General features: G+C 49.0%; 1 protein-coding gene across 5 annotated transcripts in view; it reads right to left on the minus strand.

Moving 5' to 3' along the window:
* Positions 1 to 14,469, minus strand: part of LOC118399705 (plexin-A1-like) — a 365,392-nt gene that overhangs the window by 288,024 nt on the left and 62,899 nt on the right. For all 5 annotated transcript variants that reach the window (XM_052473927.1, XM_052473928.1, XM_052473929.1 and 2 more), the window contains exon 2: positions 5,578 to 6,984. In XM_052473927.1, the coding sequence (XP_052329887.1) occupies positions 5,578 to 6,759 (1,182 nt within the window). In that variant the 5' untranslated portion in view covers positions 6,760 to 6,984. The remainder of the gene's footprint in view (positions 1 to 5,577; positions 6,985 to 14,469) is intronic.

Raw genomic sequence — 14,469 nt, forward strand, 5'->3', positions numbered from 1 at the left:
TAAGGATATGGAAGACATACAAGACCACTGATAATCTCCCTCGATCTGGGGCTCCACGCAAGATCTCACCCCGTGGGGTCAAAATGATCACAAGAACGGTGAGCAAAAATCTCAGAACCACACGGGGGGACCTAGTGAATGACCTGCAGAGAGCTGGGACCAAAGTAACAAAGCCTACCATCAGTAACACACTACACCGCCAGGGACTCAAATCCTGCAGTGCCAGACGTGTCCCCCTGCTTAAGCCAGTACATGTCCAGGCCCATCTGAAGTTTGCTAGAGAGCATTTGGATGATCCAGAAGAAGATTGGGAGAATGTCATATGGTCAGATGAAACCAAAATAGAACTTTTTGGTAAAAACTCAACTCGTCTTTTTTGGAGGACAAAGAATGCTGAGTTGCATCCAAAGAACACCGTACCTACTGTGAAGCATGGGGTGGAAACATCATGCTTTGGGGCTGTTTTTCTGCAAAGGGACCAGGACGACTGATCCGTGTAAAGGAAAGAATGAATGGGGCCATGTATCGTGAGATTTTGAGTGAAAACCTCCTTCCATCAGCAAGGGCATTGAAGATGAAACATGGCTGGGTCTTTCAGCATGACAATGATCCCAAACACACCGCCCGGGCAACAAAGGAGTGGCTTCGTAAGAAGCATTTCAAGGTCCTGGAGTGGCCTAGCCAGTCTCCAGATCTCAACCCCATAGAAAATCTTTGGAGGGAGTTGAAAGTCCGTCTTGCCCAGCAACAGCCCCAAAACATCACTGCTCTAGAGGAGATCTGCATGGAGGAATGGGCCAAAATACCAGCAACAGTGTGTGAAAACAATGTGTGAAGACTTACAGAAAACGTTTGACCTCTGTCATTGCCAACAAAGGGTATATAACAAAGTATTGAGACACTTTTGTTATTGACCAAATACTTATTTTCCACAATAAATTGCAAATAAATTCATAAAAAATCCTACCATGTGATTTTCTCGATTTTTTTTCCCTCATTTTGTCTGTCATAGTTGAAGTGTACCTATGATGAAAATTACAGGCCTCATCTTTTTAAGTGGGAGAACTTGCACAATTGGTGGCTGACTAAATACTTTTTTGCCCCACTGTATGTTGCCAATAGCTCTAGAGGATACTGGGGTTGGGAATGGCCAGGGACCTCGCGATACGACATTATCACCATATTTAGATTCCGATACGATATGTTTTGAATTACCAGGGACATCATAATATGATATTAACACCATACTTAAATGCCGATACGATATGTATTATATACGATACAATATTATATATGCATTGCAATTCGATAATAGGATGATGTTCCAAACATATTTCTCACTACATGTCTGCTACAGAGGGACAAGAGAGATCATGAGATTTTATGTTAATCAGTCATGGAGAAAAAAAAAGTGCTGAAAACATGTTGGCTCACTACTTAAAAAGATAGAGAACGAGCTATTTATATTTTTTTATTGATTCAGAATCTATATAAAATTGTCCAAAATACAATTGTGATATGTAACTATAGATTTTCTCCCTCGTCCCTACTAGCTATGTGTGTATATGTGCATGCATTGCATAGGCTATGCATGTACCCTTTGCCAACATCTATCTGAGGCAAAATCATGATAATTGAAGTCTGGCTGTCCCAGAATGGCGCCGGAGGGGATGGCTGCCATTTTACGGGCTCCTACCTGAGTGGGTTGATTCACTGATGTGGTCATCCTGTCTGGGTTGGCGCCCCCCCTTGGGTTGTGCCATGGCGGAGATCTTTGTGGGCTATACTCAGCCTTGTCTCAAGATGGTAAGTTGGTGGTTGAAGATGTCCCTCTAGTGGTGTGGGGGCTGTGCTTTGGCAAAGTGGGTGGGGTTATATTCTTCCTGTTTGGCCCTGTCCGGGGGTGTCCTCGGATGGGGCCATAGTGTCTCCTGACCCCTCCTGTCTCAGCCTCCAGTATTTATGCTGCAGTAGTTTATGTGTCGGGGGGCTAAGGTCAGTTTGTTATATCTGGAGTACTTCTCCTGTCCTATTCGGTGTCCTGTGTGAATCTAAGTGTGCGTTCTCTAATTCTCTTCTTCTCTCTTTCTTTCTCTCTCTCGGAGGACCTGAGCCCTAGGACCATGCCCCAGGACTACCTGACATGATGACTCCTTGCTGTCCCCAGTCCACCTGGCCGTGCTGCTGCTCCAGTTTCAACTGTTCTGACTTATTATTATTCGACCATGCTGGTCATTTATGAACATTTTAACATCTTGGCCATGTTCAGTTATAATCTCCACCCGGCACAGCCAGAAGAGGACTGGCCACCCCACATATGTTCTCTCTAATTCTCTCTTTCTTTCTCTCTCTCGGAGGACCTGAGCCCTAGGACCGTGCCCCAGGACTACCTGACATGATGGCTCCTTGCTGTCCCCAGTCCACCTGACTGTGCTGCTGCTCCAGTTTCAACTGTTCTGCCTTATTATTATTCGACCATGCTGGTCATTTATGAACATTTGAACATCTTGGTCATGTTCTGTTATAATCTCTACCCGGCACAGCCAGAAGAGGACTGGCCACCCCACATAGCCCGGTTCCTCTCTAGGTTTCTTCCTAGGTTTTGGCCTTTCTAGGGAGTTTTTCCTAGCCACCGTGCTTTTACACCTGCATTGTTTGCTGTTTGGGGTTTTAGGCTGGGTTTCTGTACAGCACTTTGAGATATCAGCTGATGTACGAAGGGCTATATAAATAAATTTGATTTGATTTGATTTGATCTAAGGTCGAGACTATCCTACCAACGGGACATTAAAAACTGTGATGTCTTATGTTTCACCGAGTCGTGGCTGAACAACGACACGAAGAGCAGAGAGCTGGCTGGGTTTTCTGTGCATCGGCAGGACAGAGCAGCTATGTTTGGTAAGACAAGAGGCAAGGTATTGTGTCCATTTGTCAATAACAGCTGGTGCATGATGTCTAATATTAAAGAAGTCTCGAGATATTTTATGCCTAATGTAGAGTACCTCATGATAAGCTGTAGACCACATTTTCTACCAAGAGAGTTCTCAACTATATTATTCGTAGCCATCTATTTACCGCCACAAACCCATGCAGGCACAAAGACCGCACTCAACAAGTTTTATAAGGCCATAAGCAAATAAGAAAATGCTCATTCAGAAGTGGTGCTCCTAGTGGCCGGGGACTTTAAAGCTGGCAAACTTAAATCTGTTTTACCTTATTTCTACCAGCATGTAAAGTGAAACCAGAGGAAAAAAATCTGACCATAACTCTATCCTCCTGATTCCTGCTTACAAGCAAAAACTAAAGTAGGAAGTACCAGTTACTCTCTCAATATGGAATTGGTCAGAACTCGCGGATGGTACACTACAGGACTTTTTTCTAGCACTGAGTGGTATATGTTCCGTGACTCATCCAATGGCATTGCCAGGACTGAGGTGATATCCAATGGTATATCACCTCAGTCACCGGCTTCATCAATAAGTGCATTGATAACGTCATCCCCACAGTGACCGTACGTACATATCCCAACCAGAAGCCATGGATTACAGGCATCAGCCACACCAAGCTAAAGGCTAGAGCTCCCGCTTTCAAGAAGCAGGACACTAATCCTGACGCTTATAAGAAATCCTGCTATGCCTTCAGACAAACCATCAAATAGGCAAAGCGTCAATACAGGAATAAGATTTAATCCGACTACACCAGCTCTGATGCTCGTCAGATGTGGCAGGGCTTTCAAACTATTTCGGACTATAAAAGGAAAACCCAGCCACGAACTGCCCAGTGACACAAGCATACCAGACAAGCTAAATGCCTTTTATGCTCGCTTCGAGACAAGCAACACTGAAGCATGCATGAGAGCACCAGCCGTTCCGGACCACAGTGTGATCACGCTATCCGTAGCAAATGTGCGAAAGACCTATAAACAGGTCAACAATCACAAGGCCGTGGGGCCAAATGGACTACCAGGGCATGTACTCAGACCATGCGCGGACCAACTGGCAAGTGTCTTCAATGATATTTTCAACTTCTCCCTGACCGAGTCTGTAATACCCACATGTTTCAAGCAAGAATGCGAAGGAAACCTGCCTAAATGATAACCAACCCATAGCACTCAAGTCAGTAGCCATGGTAGGCAACAACACATCTGCCACGCTGATCCTCAACACCGGGGCCCCACAGGGGTGCGTGCTTAGTTCCCTCCTGTACTCCCTGCAATGTGGTGCCAGGGCAACAACCTCTCCCTCTACGTGAGCAATAAAAAGGAGATGATCGTGAACTAGAGGAAAACGAGGGCCGAACAGGCCACCATTAACATTGACGCGGCAGTAGTGGAGTGTGTCGAGAGATTCCTTGGCCTCCACATCACTAACAAAATATCATGGTCCAAACATACCAAGAAAGTTGTGAAGAAGGCACAACCCCCCCCTTCCCCCCCTGAAAAGATTTGGCATGGGTCCCCAGATCCTCAAAAAGTTATACATCTGCACCATCGAGAGCATCCTGACTGGCTGCATCACCCACCGCCTGGTATGGCAAATGCTAGGCATTTGACTGTAAGGTGCTACAGAGGGTAGTGCGTATAGCCCAATATACCACTGGGGCCTAGCTTCCTACCATCCAAGACCTATATACTATGCGGTGTCAGAGGAAGGCCCACAAAATTGTCTAAGACTCCAGTCACCCAAGTCATAGACTATTTTCACTGCTACCGCACAGCAAGTGGTACGGGAGAGCCAAGTCTGGGCTGCTGAACAATTAATCAAATGGCCAACTGGACTATTTACATTGACCCCCCTCCTTTGTTTTTAAACTGCTGCTACTTGCTGTTTACTATCTATGCATAGTCACTTTACCCCAACCTACATGTACCAACTACCTCAACCTTCTTGTACCACAGCACATTGACTTGGTATTCCCTGTATATAGCCTCATTATTGTTATCTACATTTTATTGCTTTACTTTTTTAAAATTTACTTTAGTTCATTTAGTTAATATTTTCTTAACCATTTCTTGAACTGCATTGTTGGTTAAGGGCTTGTAAATGAGCATTTCATGGTAAGGTCGACACTTGTTGTATTAGGCACATGTGACAAATAAAATTTGATTCGGCTGAAACTACGGTCTCTTCAAGTTTGACAGATGTTCAGTGAGATTACAGTATGCCTTGCCCTTGTCTAACAACAAGGTGTGCCACTACAGAGCTTAGGCCTTATGTTCAATACTCTCTGGAAATACATAATAGGAATCAAAGAGGACCGAATTTGTGGGGCATAGCAGAATTGAATCAGAGAATCAGATAGAGATCAATATGGTTAGTCTTTTCCTACTACTACTAACTTTGCTGATAACTTCTTGAGAGGAAAAATATACTTGCTACGCCTGTGATATGTGGTTGTCCCACCTAGCTATCTTAAGATGAATGCACTAACTGTATGTTGCCCTGGATAAGAGCTTATGCAAAATGACTCAAATGTAAATGTATTCAGAGGGCCACAGGACTCACTGAGTTGTGATGCAGGCATAGCAGAACTGAATCAGATCGAGATCAGTAGCGTTAAGAAGGCCACAGGACTCACTGAGTTGATGCAGGCCAGTTCCTTGTTGAGCAGCCAGGGTAGTGAGAGCTTCCCCTCTCCCCGGTAGCAGGACTGGATGCGCTCCTTGATCTTCTCCTTGATGCGGCGCAGTGTGAACAGGCACAGGGCTGACTCCTTGGGCGGCTTGGCCCGGTTCTTCTGGCCCTGCGAGAACACAGTGAACAGGATGTCCTCGTCTTCGGAAATTCCTAAGGAGTCAGCCAACTGCTTGCCGGGGCGGCTGAGGTAGGCGTCCTGGACGAGACGATACTCCACCCCATCCTTGGTGCAGCCGATGGGGAACTCCACGTACGAGTAGAACTTTGAGTCGTCCACACAGAGGCGGACAATCTTGGATGTGAAGAACTGTTCGCCAGAGGCGTCAGGCGAAGTGAGCTGAGTGTCCAGCTGCATGGTTAGGTAGTAGACAAAATGTTCGCTGCTGAAGCCGTAGATATAGTAGATGTCAAATGCAGGGAATTTGCTGAGAGTGTCCGAAGGGATCTTGAGCTGCGAGGAGACAAACTCATCCTGATAGACAAAGCTGAACATGTCAGCGTTCTCCTCGTTGGACATCAGCTTGCGGCTGGAGAGCGTGGGGAAGTACTCGGACTTGCCGTCAATGGGTGTGCCGATGAAGAGCTTGCTGGCGGGGCTGTGCTGGGATGTGATGATGACCCCAGACATGGTGCCAGACTCGGTCACGCTGGACAGGTAGTGCTCCTTACGGTGGTGCGGCTCACCCAGTTTGAACAGGTCGTCCAGCCTGAGAAACTGACAGATTCCCTGGGAGGTGCTCCCGCAGGCGATGAGTCGGTTCTGGGCATAGTCGATGAGAAGCAACTTATTGACGTTGTTGGTCTGGGCAAGGTCGTGGGGGCACGACTGGACGCTGGGCGGGGGATAGCACTTCTCGTTATCCGCCACGGGGCCAGTCATGTGGCTCCGCAGCTTGGTAAGGTTGCTCGAGAGCTTGAAGATCCAGTTGACCGTGCCAACATAAACCTCACCCGTCTTGTTGTGGATGGCCAGGTGTGTCAGCCCCCAGTCTGGTGGGGAGAATGATTTGAAGGGCTGGTGTTGACCTCTGGTCAAGGACAGGACTGTCAAGAGGACCAGCACCCCCAGAAGGAGCAGGTTCCCCAGGCGAGGGGCAACGAGTGACCTCAATAGGGGCCACATATCTGGGGGTTGCAGGAGACAAGTCTGGGGGAAGGAATGGGGAAGGTGGGTGCGTTCACTCCGGCACCTAGTCCGGATCTGTTTATGTCCTAGCTTATATTCCCCTGGAAGGAGGCTGGATGGGCTGAGGGGAAGAGGGGGAAAGCTCCTATTTATCCAGTGTCTTTCTCTCTGTGTTCTGAGTTTTCATCCAGAGCATCATCCACAGCAGCACGGGTGAGAGCCCTGCAAGAAAAAAAACACATTATGAGTCGCAATGGAACATTTCCTATTGATTATGCATCAGCCGGAGAGCCGATAAGCAGATGAGATGCACTGCTAAATTTAGACAAAAGTTAGTAGGGCATTCACCCACCCCAGATTAATGATGCAAAGTGATATCCGTGACTGCATTATGAAGGAAGATAGCTAGCGAGAGTCACAGGAGGATTACAAAACGCACAGTACAATAATGAGTCACACGGCAATGAGTTTAAGACACACGACATCCTGCCTTTAATATTTCATAAGTTCAACAGTATCGTGAAGGATCGGAGATGGTCTGCTTAGAAAATTGCCAGAGGGGGCGCATACAGACGGCAGCAAACCTAGTGGTTAGACCATTGGGCCAGTCACTGAAAGGTCCCTGGTTCGAATACCGGAGCAGACAAGGTAAAACATATGTTGATGTGCCCAAGGCAAGGCACTTAACCCTGCAAAACAACACATTTTACTACAATTATCCAGTGCATGCGACTATAAAACTTTTTTTTCCATTGAAACCCCGCAAGTTGTATCCAGGTCTGCTCCCTCCCAGGCCTCCCAGTGTGTGGGTTGCTGTATGCGGTATCAGGAGACTACCCAGCATCCCCCTCTTCTCCCAATTAGGGCCTTGTTCTGTCAATAGCATCGAGGCATGGTTCGCTTTTAATCTGTGGCAGATCTGCAGCTCTCTCTGATTGCCAAAACATGTTTGCTACCCTGAGGGAGGTAGAGTAAAAACAATGATGATTCAGCACCCTTATGCTGCAATCAGGATGTAGAGTACAATATAAGCTGGAAGAAAATGAATGAATGAGATGGATCTAGAATTGAGACACATATACCACACATATCCCAGAGAGATAAATTGCAGTTGTCGTCTGTTGCGGCTCCAATAATGCAAAACCCGTTTTCCACTCCAGCCAAAGTATTGCTCACCCACCCAACCCAGTCATCCACTCCAGCCAACCCAACCCAGTCCTCCACTCAAGCCAACCCAACCCAGTCCTCCACTCAAGCCAACCCAACCCAGTCCTCCACTCCAGCCAACCCAACCCAGTCCTCCACTCCAGCCAACCCAACCCAGTCCTCCACTCCAGCCAACCCAACCCAGTCCTCCACTCCAGCCAACCCAATCCTCCATTCCAGCCAACCCAACCCAATCCTCCACTCCAGCCAACACAGTCCTCCACTCCAGCCAACCCAACCCAACCCAGTCCTCCACTCCAGCCAACCCAACCCAACCCAGTCCTCCATTCCAGCCAACCCAACCCAGTCCTCCATTCCAGCCAACCCAACCCAGTCCTCCACTCCAGCCAACCCAACCCAACCCAGTCCTCCACTCCAGCCAACCCAACCCTCCAGCCAACCCAACCCAGTCCTCCATTCCAGCCAACCCAACCCAGTCCTCCATTCCAGCCAACCCAACCCAGTCCTCCATTCCAGCCAACCCAACCCAGTCCTCAACTCCAGCCAACCCAACCCTCCACTCCAGCCAACCCAACTCAGTCATCCACTCCAGCCAACCCAACCCAACCCTCCACTCCAGCCAACCCAACCCAACCCTCCATTCCAGCCAACCCAACCCTCCATTCCAGCCAACCCAACTCAGTCATCCACTCCAGCCAACCCAACCCAGTCCTCCACTCCAGCCAACCCAACCCAGTCCTCCACTCCAGCCAACCCAACCCTCCACTCCAGCCAACCCAACCCAGTCCTCCATTCCAGCCAACCCAACCCAGTCCTCCATTCCAGCCAACCCAACCCAGTCCTCCATTCCAGCCAACCCAACCCAGTCCTCAACTCCAGCAAACCCAACCCAGTCCTCAACTCCAGCCAACCCAACCCAGTCCTCCACTCCAGCCAACCCAACTCAGTCATCCACTCCAGCCAACCCAACCCAACCCTTCACTCCAGCCAACCCAACCCAGTCCTCCACTCCAGCCAACCCAATCCTCCACTCCAGCCAACCCAATCCTCCATTCCAGCCAACCCAGTCCTCCACTCCAGCCAACCCAACCCAACCCAGTCCTCCATTCCAGCCAACCCAACCCAGTCCTCCACTCCAGCCAACCCAACCCAGTCCTCCACTCCAGCCAACCCAACCCAGTCCTCCACTCCAGCCAACCCAACCCAACCCTCCACTCCAGCCAACCCAACCCAGTCCTCCATTCCAGCCAACCCAACCCAGTCCTCCATTCCAGCCAACCCAACCCAGTCCTCCATTCCAGCCAACCCAACCCAGTCCTCAACTCCAGCCAACCCAACCCAGTCCTCAACTCCAGCCAACCCAACCCAGTCCTCCACTCCAGCCAACCCAACTCAGTCATCCACTCCAGCCAACCCAACCCAACCCAACCCTCCACTCCAGCCAACCCAACCCAGTCCTCCACTCCAGCCAACCCAACCCAGTCCTCCACTCCAGCCAACCCAACCCAGTCCTCCATTCCAGCCAACCCAACCCAGTCCTCCATTCCAGCCAACCCAACCCAGTCATCCACTCCAGCCAACCCAACCCAGTCCTCCACTCCAGCCAACCCAACCCAGTCCTCCACTCCAGCCAACCCAACCCAGTCCTCCACTCCAGCCAACCCAACCCAGTCCTCCACTCCAGCCAACCCAACCCAACCCTCCATTCCAGCCAACCCAACTCAGTCATCCACTCCAGCCAACCCAACCCTCCATTCCAGCCAACCCAACCCAGTCCTCCACTCCAGCCAACCCAACCCAACCCTCCATTCCAGCCAACCCAACTCAGTCATCCACTCCAGCCAACCCAACCCAGTCCTCCATTCCAGCCAACCCAACCCAGTCCTCCATTCCAGCCAACCCAACCCAGTCCTCCATTCCAGCCAACCCAACCCAGTCCTCAACTCCAGCCAACCCAACCCAGTCCTCAACTCCAGCCAACCCAACCCAGTCCTCCACTCCAGCCAACCCAACTCAGTCATCCACTCCAGCCAACCCAACCCAACCCTCCACTCCAGCCAACCCAATCCTCCACTCCAGCCAACCCAATCCTCCATTCCAGCCAACCCAGTCCTCCACTCCAGCCAACCCAACCCAACCCAGTCCTCCATTCCAGCCAACCCAACCCAGTCCTCCACTCCAGCCAACCCAACCCTCCACTCCAGCCAACCCAACCCAGTCCTCCACTCCAGCCAACCCAACCCAGTCCTCCATTCCAGCCAACCCAACCCAATCCTCCATTCCAGCCAACCCAGTCCTCCATTCCAGCCAACCCAACCCCAGTCCTCCATTCCAGCCAACCCAACCCAGTCCTCCATTCCAGCCAACCCAACCCAGTCCTCAACTCCAGCCAACCCAACCCAGTCCTCAACTCCAGCCAACCCAACCCAGTCCTCCACTCCAGCCAACCCAACTCAGTCATCCACTCCAGCCAACCCAACCCAACCCAACCCTCCACTCCAGCCAACCCAACCCTAGTCCTCCACTCCAGCCAACCCAACCCAGTCCTCCACTCCAGCCAACCCAACCCAACCCTCCATTCCAGCCAACCCAACCCAGTCCTCCACTCCAGCCAACCCAACCCAACCCAACCCTCCATTCCAGCCAACCCAACCCTCCATTCCAGCCAACCCAACTCAGTCATCCACTCCAGCCAACCCAACCCTCCATTCCAGCCAACCCAACCCAGTCCTCCACTCCAGCCAACCCAACCCAACCCTCCATTCCAGCCAACCCAACTCAGTCATCCACTCCAGCCAACCCAATCCAGTCCTCCACTCCAGCCAACCCAACCCAGTCCTCCACTCCAGACAACCCAACCCAGTCCTCCATTCCAGCCAACCCAACCCTCCATTCCAGCCAACCCAACCCAACCCAACCCTCCATTCCAGCCAACCCAACTCAATCATCCACTCCAGCCAACCCAAACCAGTCCTCCACTCCAGCCAACCCAACCCAGTCCTCCATTCCAGCCAACCCAACCCAACATTCCAGCCAACCCAACTCAGTCATCCACTCCAGCCAACCAAACTCAGTCATCCACTCCCAGCAGTCAGATGTTAATTATCTGCTTCCCATCCAAACCAAAGTAGGCCAAATGTTCTGAGTTGACGGCACTTAGCCCTAATTCCAAAAATGCATCATATTCTCTAATGCTTCCAAATGAAGAGACGCTCATATGTGACTTGTGACATGCGCCAGCACTCACTCGGCTTCCATACATTCATTTAAATGAATCCTGTTTCATATGTTATCACAATGCCCCAAGAGTGGCACAGAAGATCCAGGAGACACAATGTGGAGAGGGGAGGAACGGGCAGGGGGATTGATTGACGGGGGAGTGGAAGTAATGGACAAGGACTTTTTTCCCTTTCTTTTGGGTGTCCTCCAGTGACAATGATGGCAGAGAGCTTTGAGCTGGCTCGCCTCAGCGCTGCTTGACAGGCCAATTAAGTTCCGGCGATACCGGGACATTAGTTCTCTTGTAAATGCTGATTATGCCAAATTGTGCGCAGCAACTCTCAGAGGCCCGGCTCAATTTCACCTTGACTATGAAAGTGTCGGCGGAGGGGTATTTTATGACTGAACTGAATTGGGAAAGATGAGAAACAGTAGGGAGGGAGGAAGGAGGGAACAAAAGCATGAGAGATTGTTTGATTTTCTCTGAGAAGGAGGGGAGGGAGAATGAGGAATGTTATTTCTTCCTTCCCTTATCTTCGGTTTTCCTCTGGAGAGTGATTGAGGGGTTGGCCTATCTGTCAATCACTCCCCAAGGATGCACGGAGGAACTACGGTCAGTTTAGCAATGTGTGTGTGTGTGTGTGTGTATATGTGTGTGCACACATTGGAGGAAGATTCAGGGAGAAAATGTGCCTTTTTACAAACCAAAAAGTGAACCATTAAAATGCACAGCAATTGCCACCCCTTTTCCTCCATCTACAGTGAGTGGAGGTCGGTACAAGACAGTATGGCATTGCAAACCATGGCAGCTCTTGTAACAGCAAGGTTCAGGGGGATTTGTGTCATCAAATTTCCAGAAATGAAAGCCTGGACAAGATGAATGTGCTGTGGAGAGAGGGAGAAGCGGAGAGAGATGGAGAAAGAGAAAAAGGAAAGCATCTCGAGGAGGCGACGACAAGAGAAAAGTGCTGGCAGGCAGCTCCACCTGAATTTAAATAAAGACCTGGCATTCGGCTTCATGTCAAAAGGGGATACCTAAACGAATAAATGCACAGTGCCAGCCCAGTCAGTTAGTAGATATGGCTGTCCAGCAAAAAAAAAAAGTTTTTTAAATATTCACCTGTGTAAGAGATTCCTCAACATAAGCAGGCGCAATAAAGTGATGAGTTAGCCAATGTATTTTTATTTATTTTATTGTTCAGCATTACGATCATTGCGCGCATCGAGAGCAGATGTCAATTTAAAGCGTGGCATGGGCTGGCTAGCTCTTTTTCATTCTTATCATTTCCGTGAGCAAAAACGTGAGAGAACGAAAAAGAGAGAAAGTTTTCTCTAATGTAATTCCTCTTCATTTTCAGCCGACTTGACATAACAGAGCGTGAATAGAGCAACACATTTAATCTGCCTGGGTCTCTGGCTGGTTGTCATCTACCCAGAGTAATAAGGGGAATGCTATCTTGGCAGACTGTGTACAATGCATGCTATTACAAAATACAATGTCAGCTCACTCGCAATGGCTAATTCTATAAGATGGGAGGCTAAAATGCATGCCAGGCTTAAGCCTATGACCCTATGATTGATTTGATTTGATTTGATTTGTATCAATTGAGTCAGCTTTAGATGGGAGAGGAGAGAGCAGGTTGGGAATGGACACATTTCTCCCAAATCCCTATGGAATTATTGACAGATGAGGAAATTGTCAATCCCTCCCCAATAAAGAATTTGCCACCATGACCAGGTTAGTACAGATTTCCTCTCTCGTTTTTCAATTTTCCCTCTCTTCCTTTCACCTCTTCAGAAAAAGGCTGTAAAACCAGGATGAACGCTATATCGGGGGAAGATCAGGAAAACATGTCAATCATTTGGGGCTTCAGCACGTTTCACCTTTTAACCTGTCAGTTGAGAATCTACAGAGACATCTAGGCCCGCACTATAATCACATTCAAAACGCAAAAACAGTACCGTGAACCTTTTCCTTTTGGGCTTTTCAAGATTGATTGGTTTTTATATGAGAATGACCCATCGAATGACCCAACAGGCTTCAGTGTGGGTCCAGTCTGAATGGATGGGACTGGGGGGGCCACTTAAAACCTTTTGTTTCAGTTTATTTGGATTAATAGTGGTTAATGAGTGAGCTTGGATTAGCGGGGGAGGGGTGGTATGTGTGTGTGTACATTGGAGGAAGATTCAGTGGGGGAAATGTGACTTTTTCCAAACCAAAAAGTTCACCATTAAAAAGCAGCGTGTGAGTGTGTGTAGTCCCCGAGAAGAACATGAAGAGGGGGCGACATAATCAAACAGAATGTATAAAATCAGGTCTCTCCCTCAACCCGCTCCCTCTCTCTGTGCTCTCTCTCACCTACGCCAAATAAAATTAAATGTATTTGTCACATGCCTCGTAAACAACAGGTGTAGACTAACAGTGAAATACTTATGGGCCCTTTCCAACAACATGCCACTTGGGCTCCCGAGTGACACAGTGGTCTAAGATGCAACATCTCAAAGCAAGAGGCGTCACTGCAGTACCTGGTTCGAATCCAGGCTGCATCACATCTGGCCGTGATAAGAATTTGTTCTTAACTGACTTGCCTAGTTAAATAAAGGTTAAATAAAATAAATACAAAAAATGCAGAGAGAAATTAAATAGAGATATAACACAAAAGTAAAACATGTAATAAAAAAAGTTAGAATAAATACACAATGAGTAACGATAACATGGCTATTATATAGACGGGTAGCCTAGTAACCAGTTGCATACACCTCTTTGACGGAGCCCGGCGCTAAACCTGTCCATTCAGATAATGGCCCCCGCTCGGCCCCGGCGCACAGCTGATTTATTGCCGGTGGCATATCAATTACAGCACTTGCCGCTCGGTGAGGAGGGGAGAGAAGAAAAAAGCCAAGTGACTGACTCCTCGCTCAAGCTAACTTTCTCACACAGCCACAGCCTCACCAACACTAGCAGTAGTAACCACACAGCCACAGCCTCACCGCCACGAGCAGTAGTAACGACACAGCCACACCAACACTAGCAGTAGTAACCACACAGCCACAGCCTCACCGGCAGTAGTAACCACACAGCCTCAGCCACACCAACACTAGCAGCAGTAACCACAAAGCTATAGCCTCACCAACACTAGCAGTAGTAACCACACAGCCACACCAACACTAGAAGAAGTACCCACACACAGCCACACCTAGACTACTGTAGCACACAAAGACACTCAGATGGAGTGGGCAAGCCTCAAACTCTAATCTTTACCATGCACACGAAGACAACGCAGAGATTTGCCTTTGAGGGTTGTTGCGGTGTTAGAGTGG

The sequence above is a fragment of the Oncorhynchus keta genome, chromosome 21 (assembly GCF_023373465.1).
Source record: "Oncorhynchus keta strain PuntledgeMale-10-30-2019 chromosome 21, Oket_V2, whole genome shotgun sequence".
Lineage (NCBI taxonomy): Eukaryota > Metazoa > Chordata > Actinopteri > Salmoniformes > Salmonidae > Oncorhynchus > Oncorhynchus keta.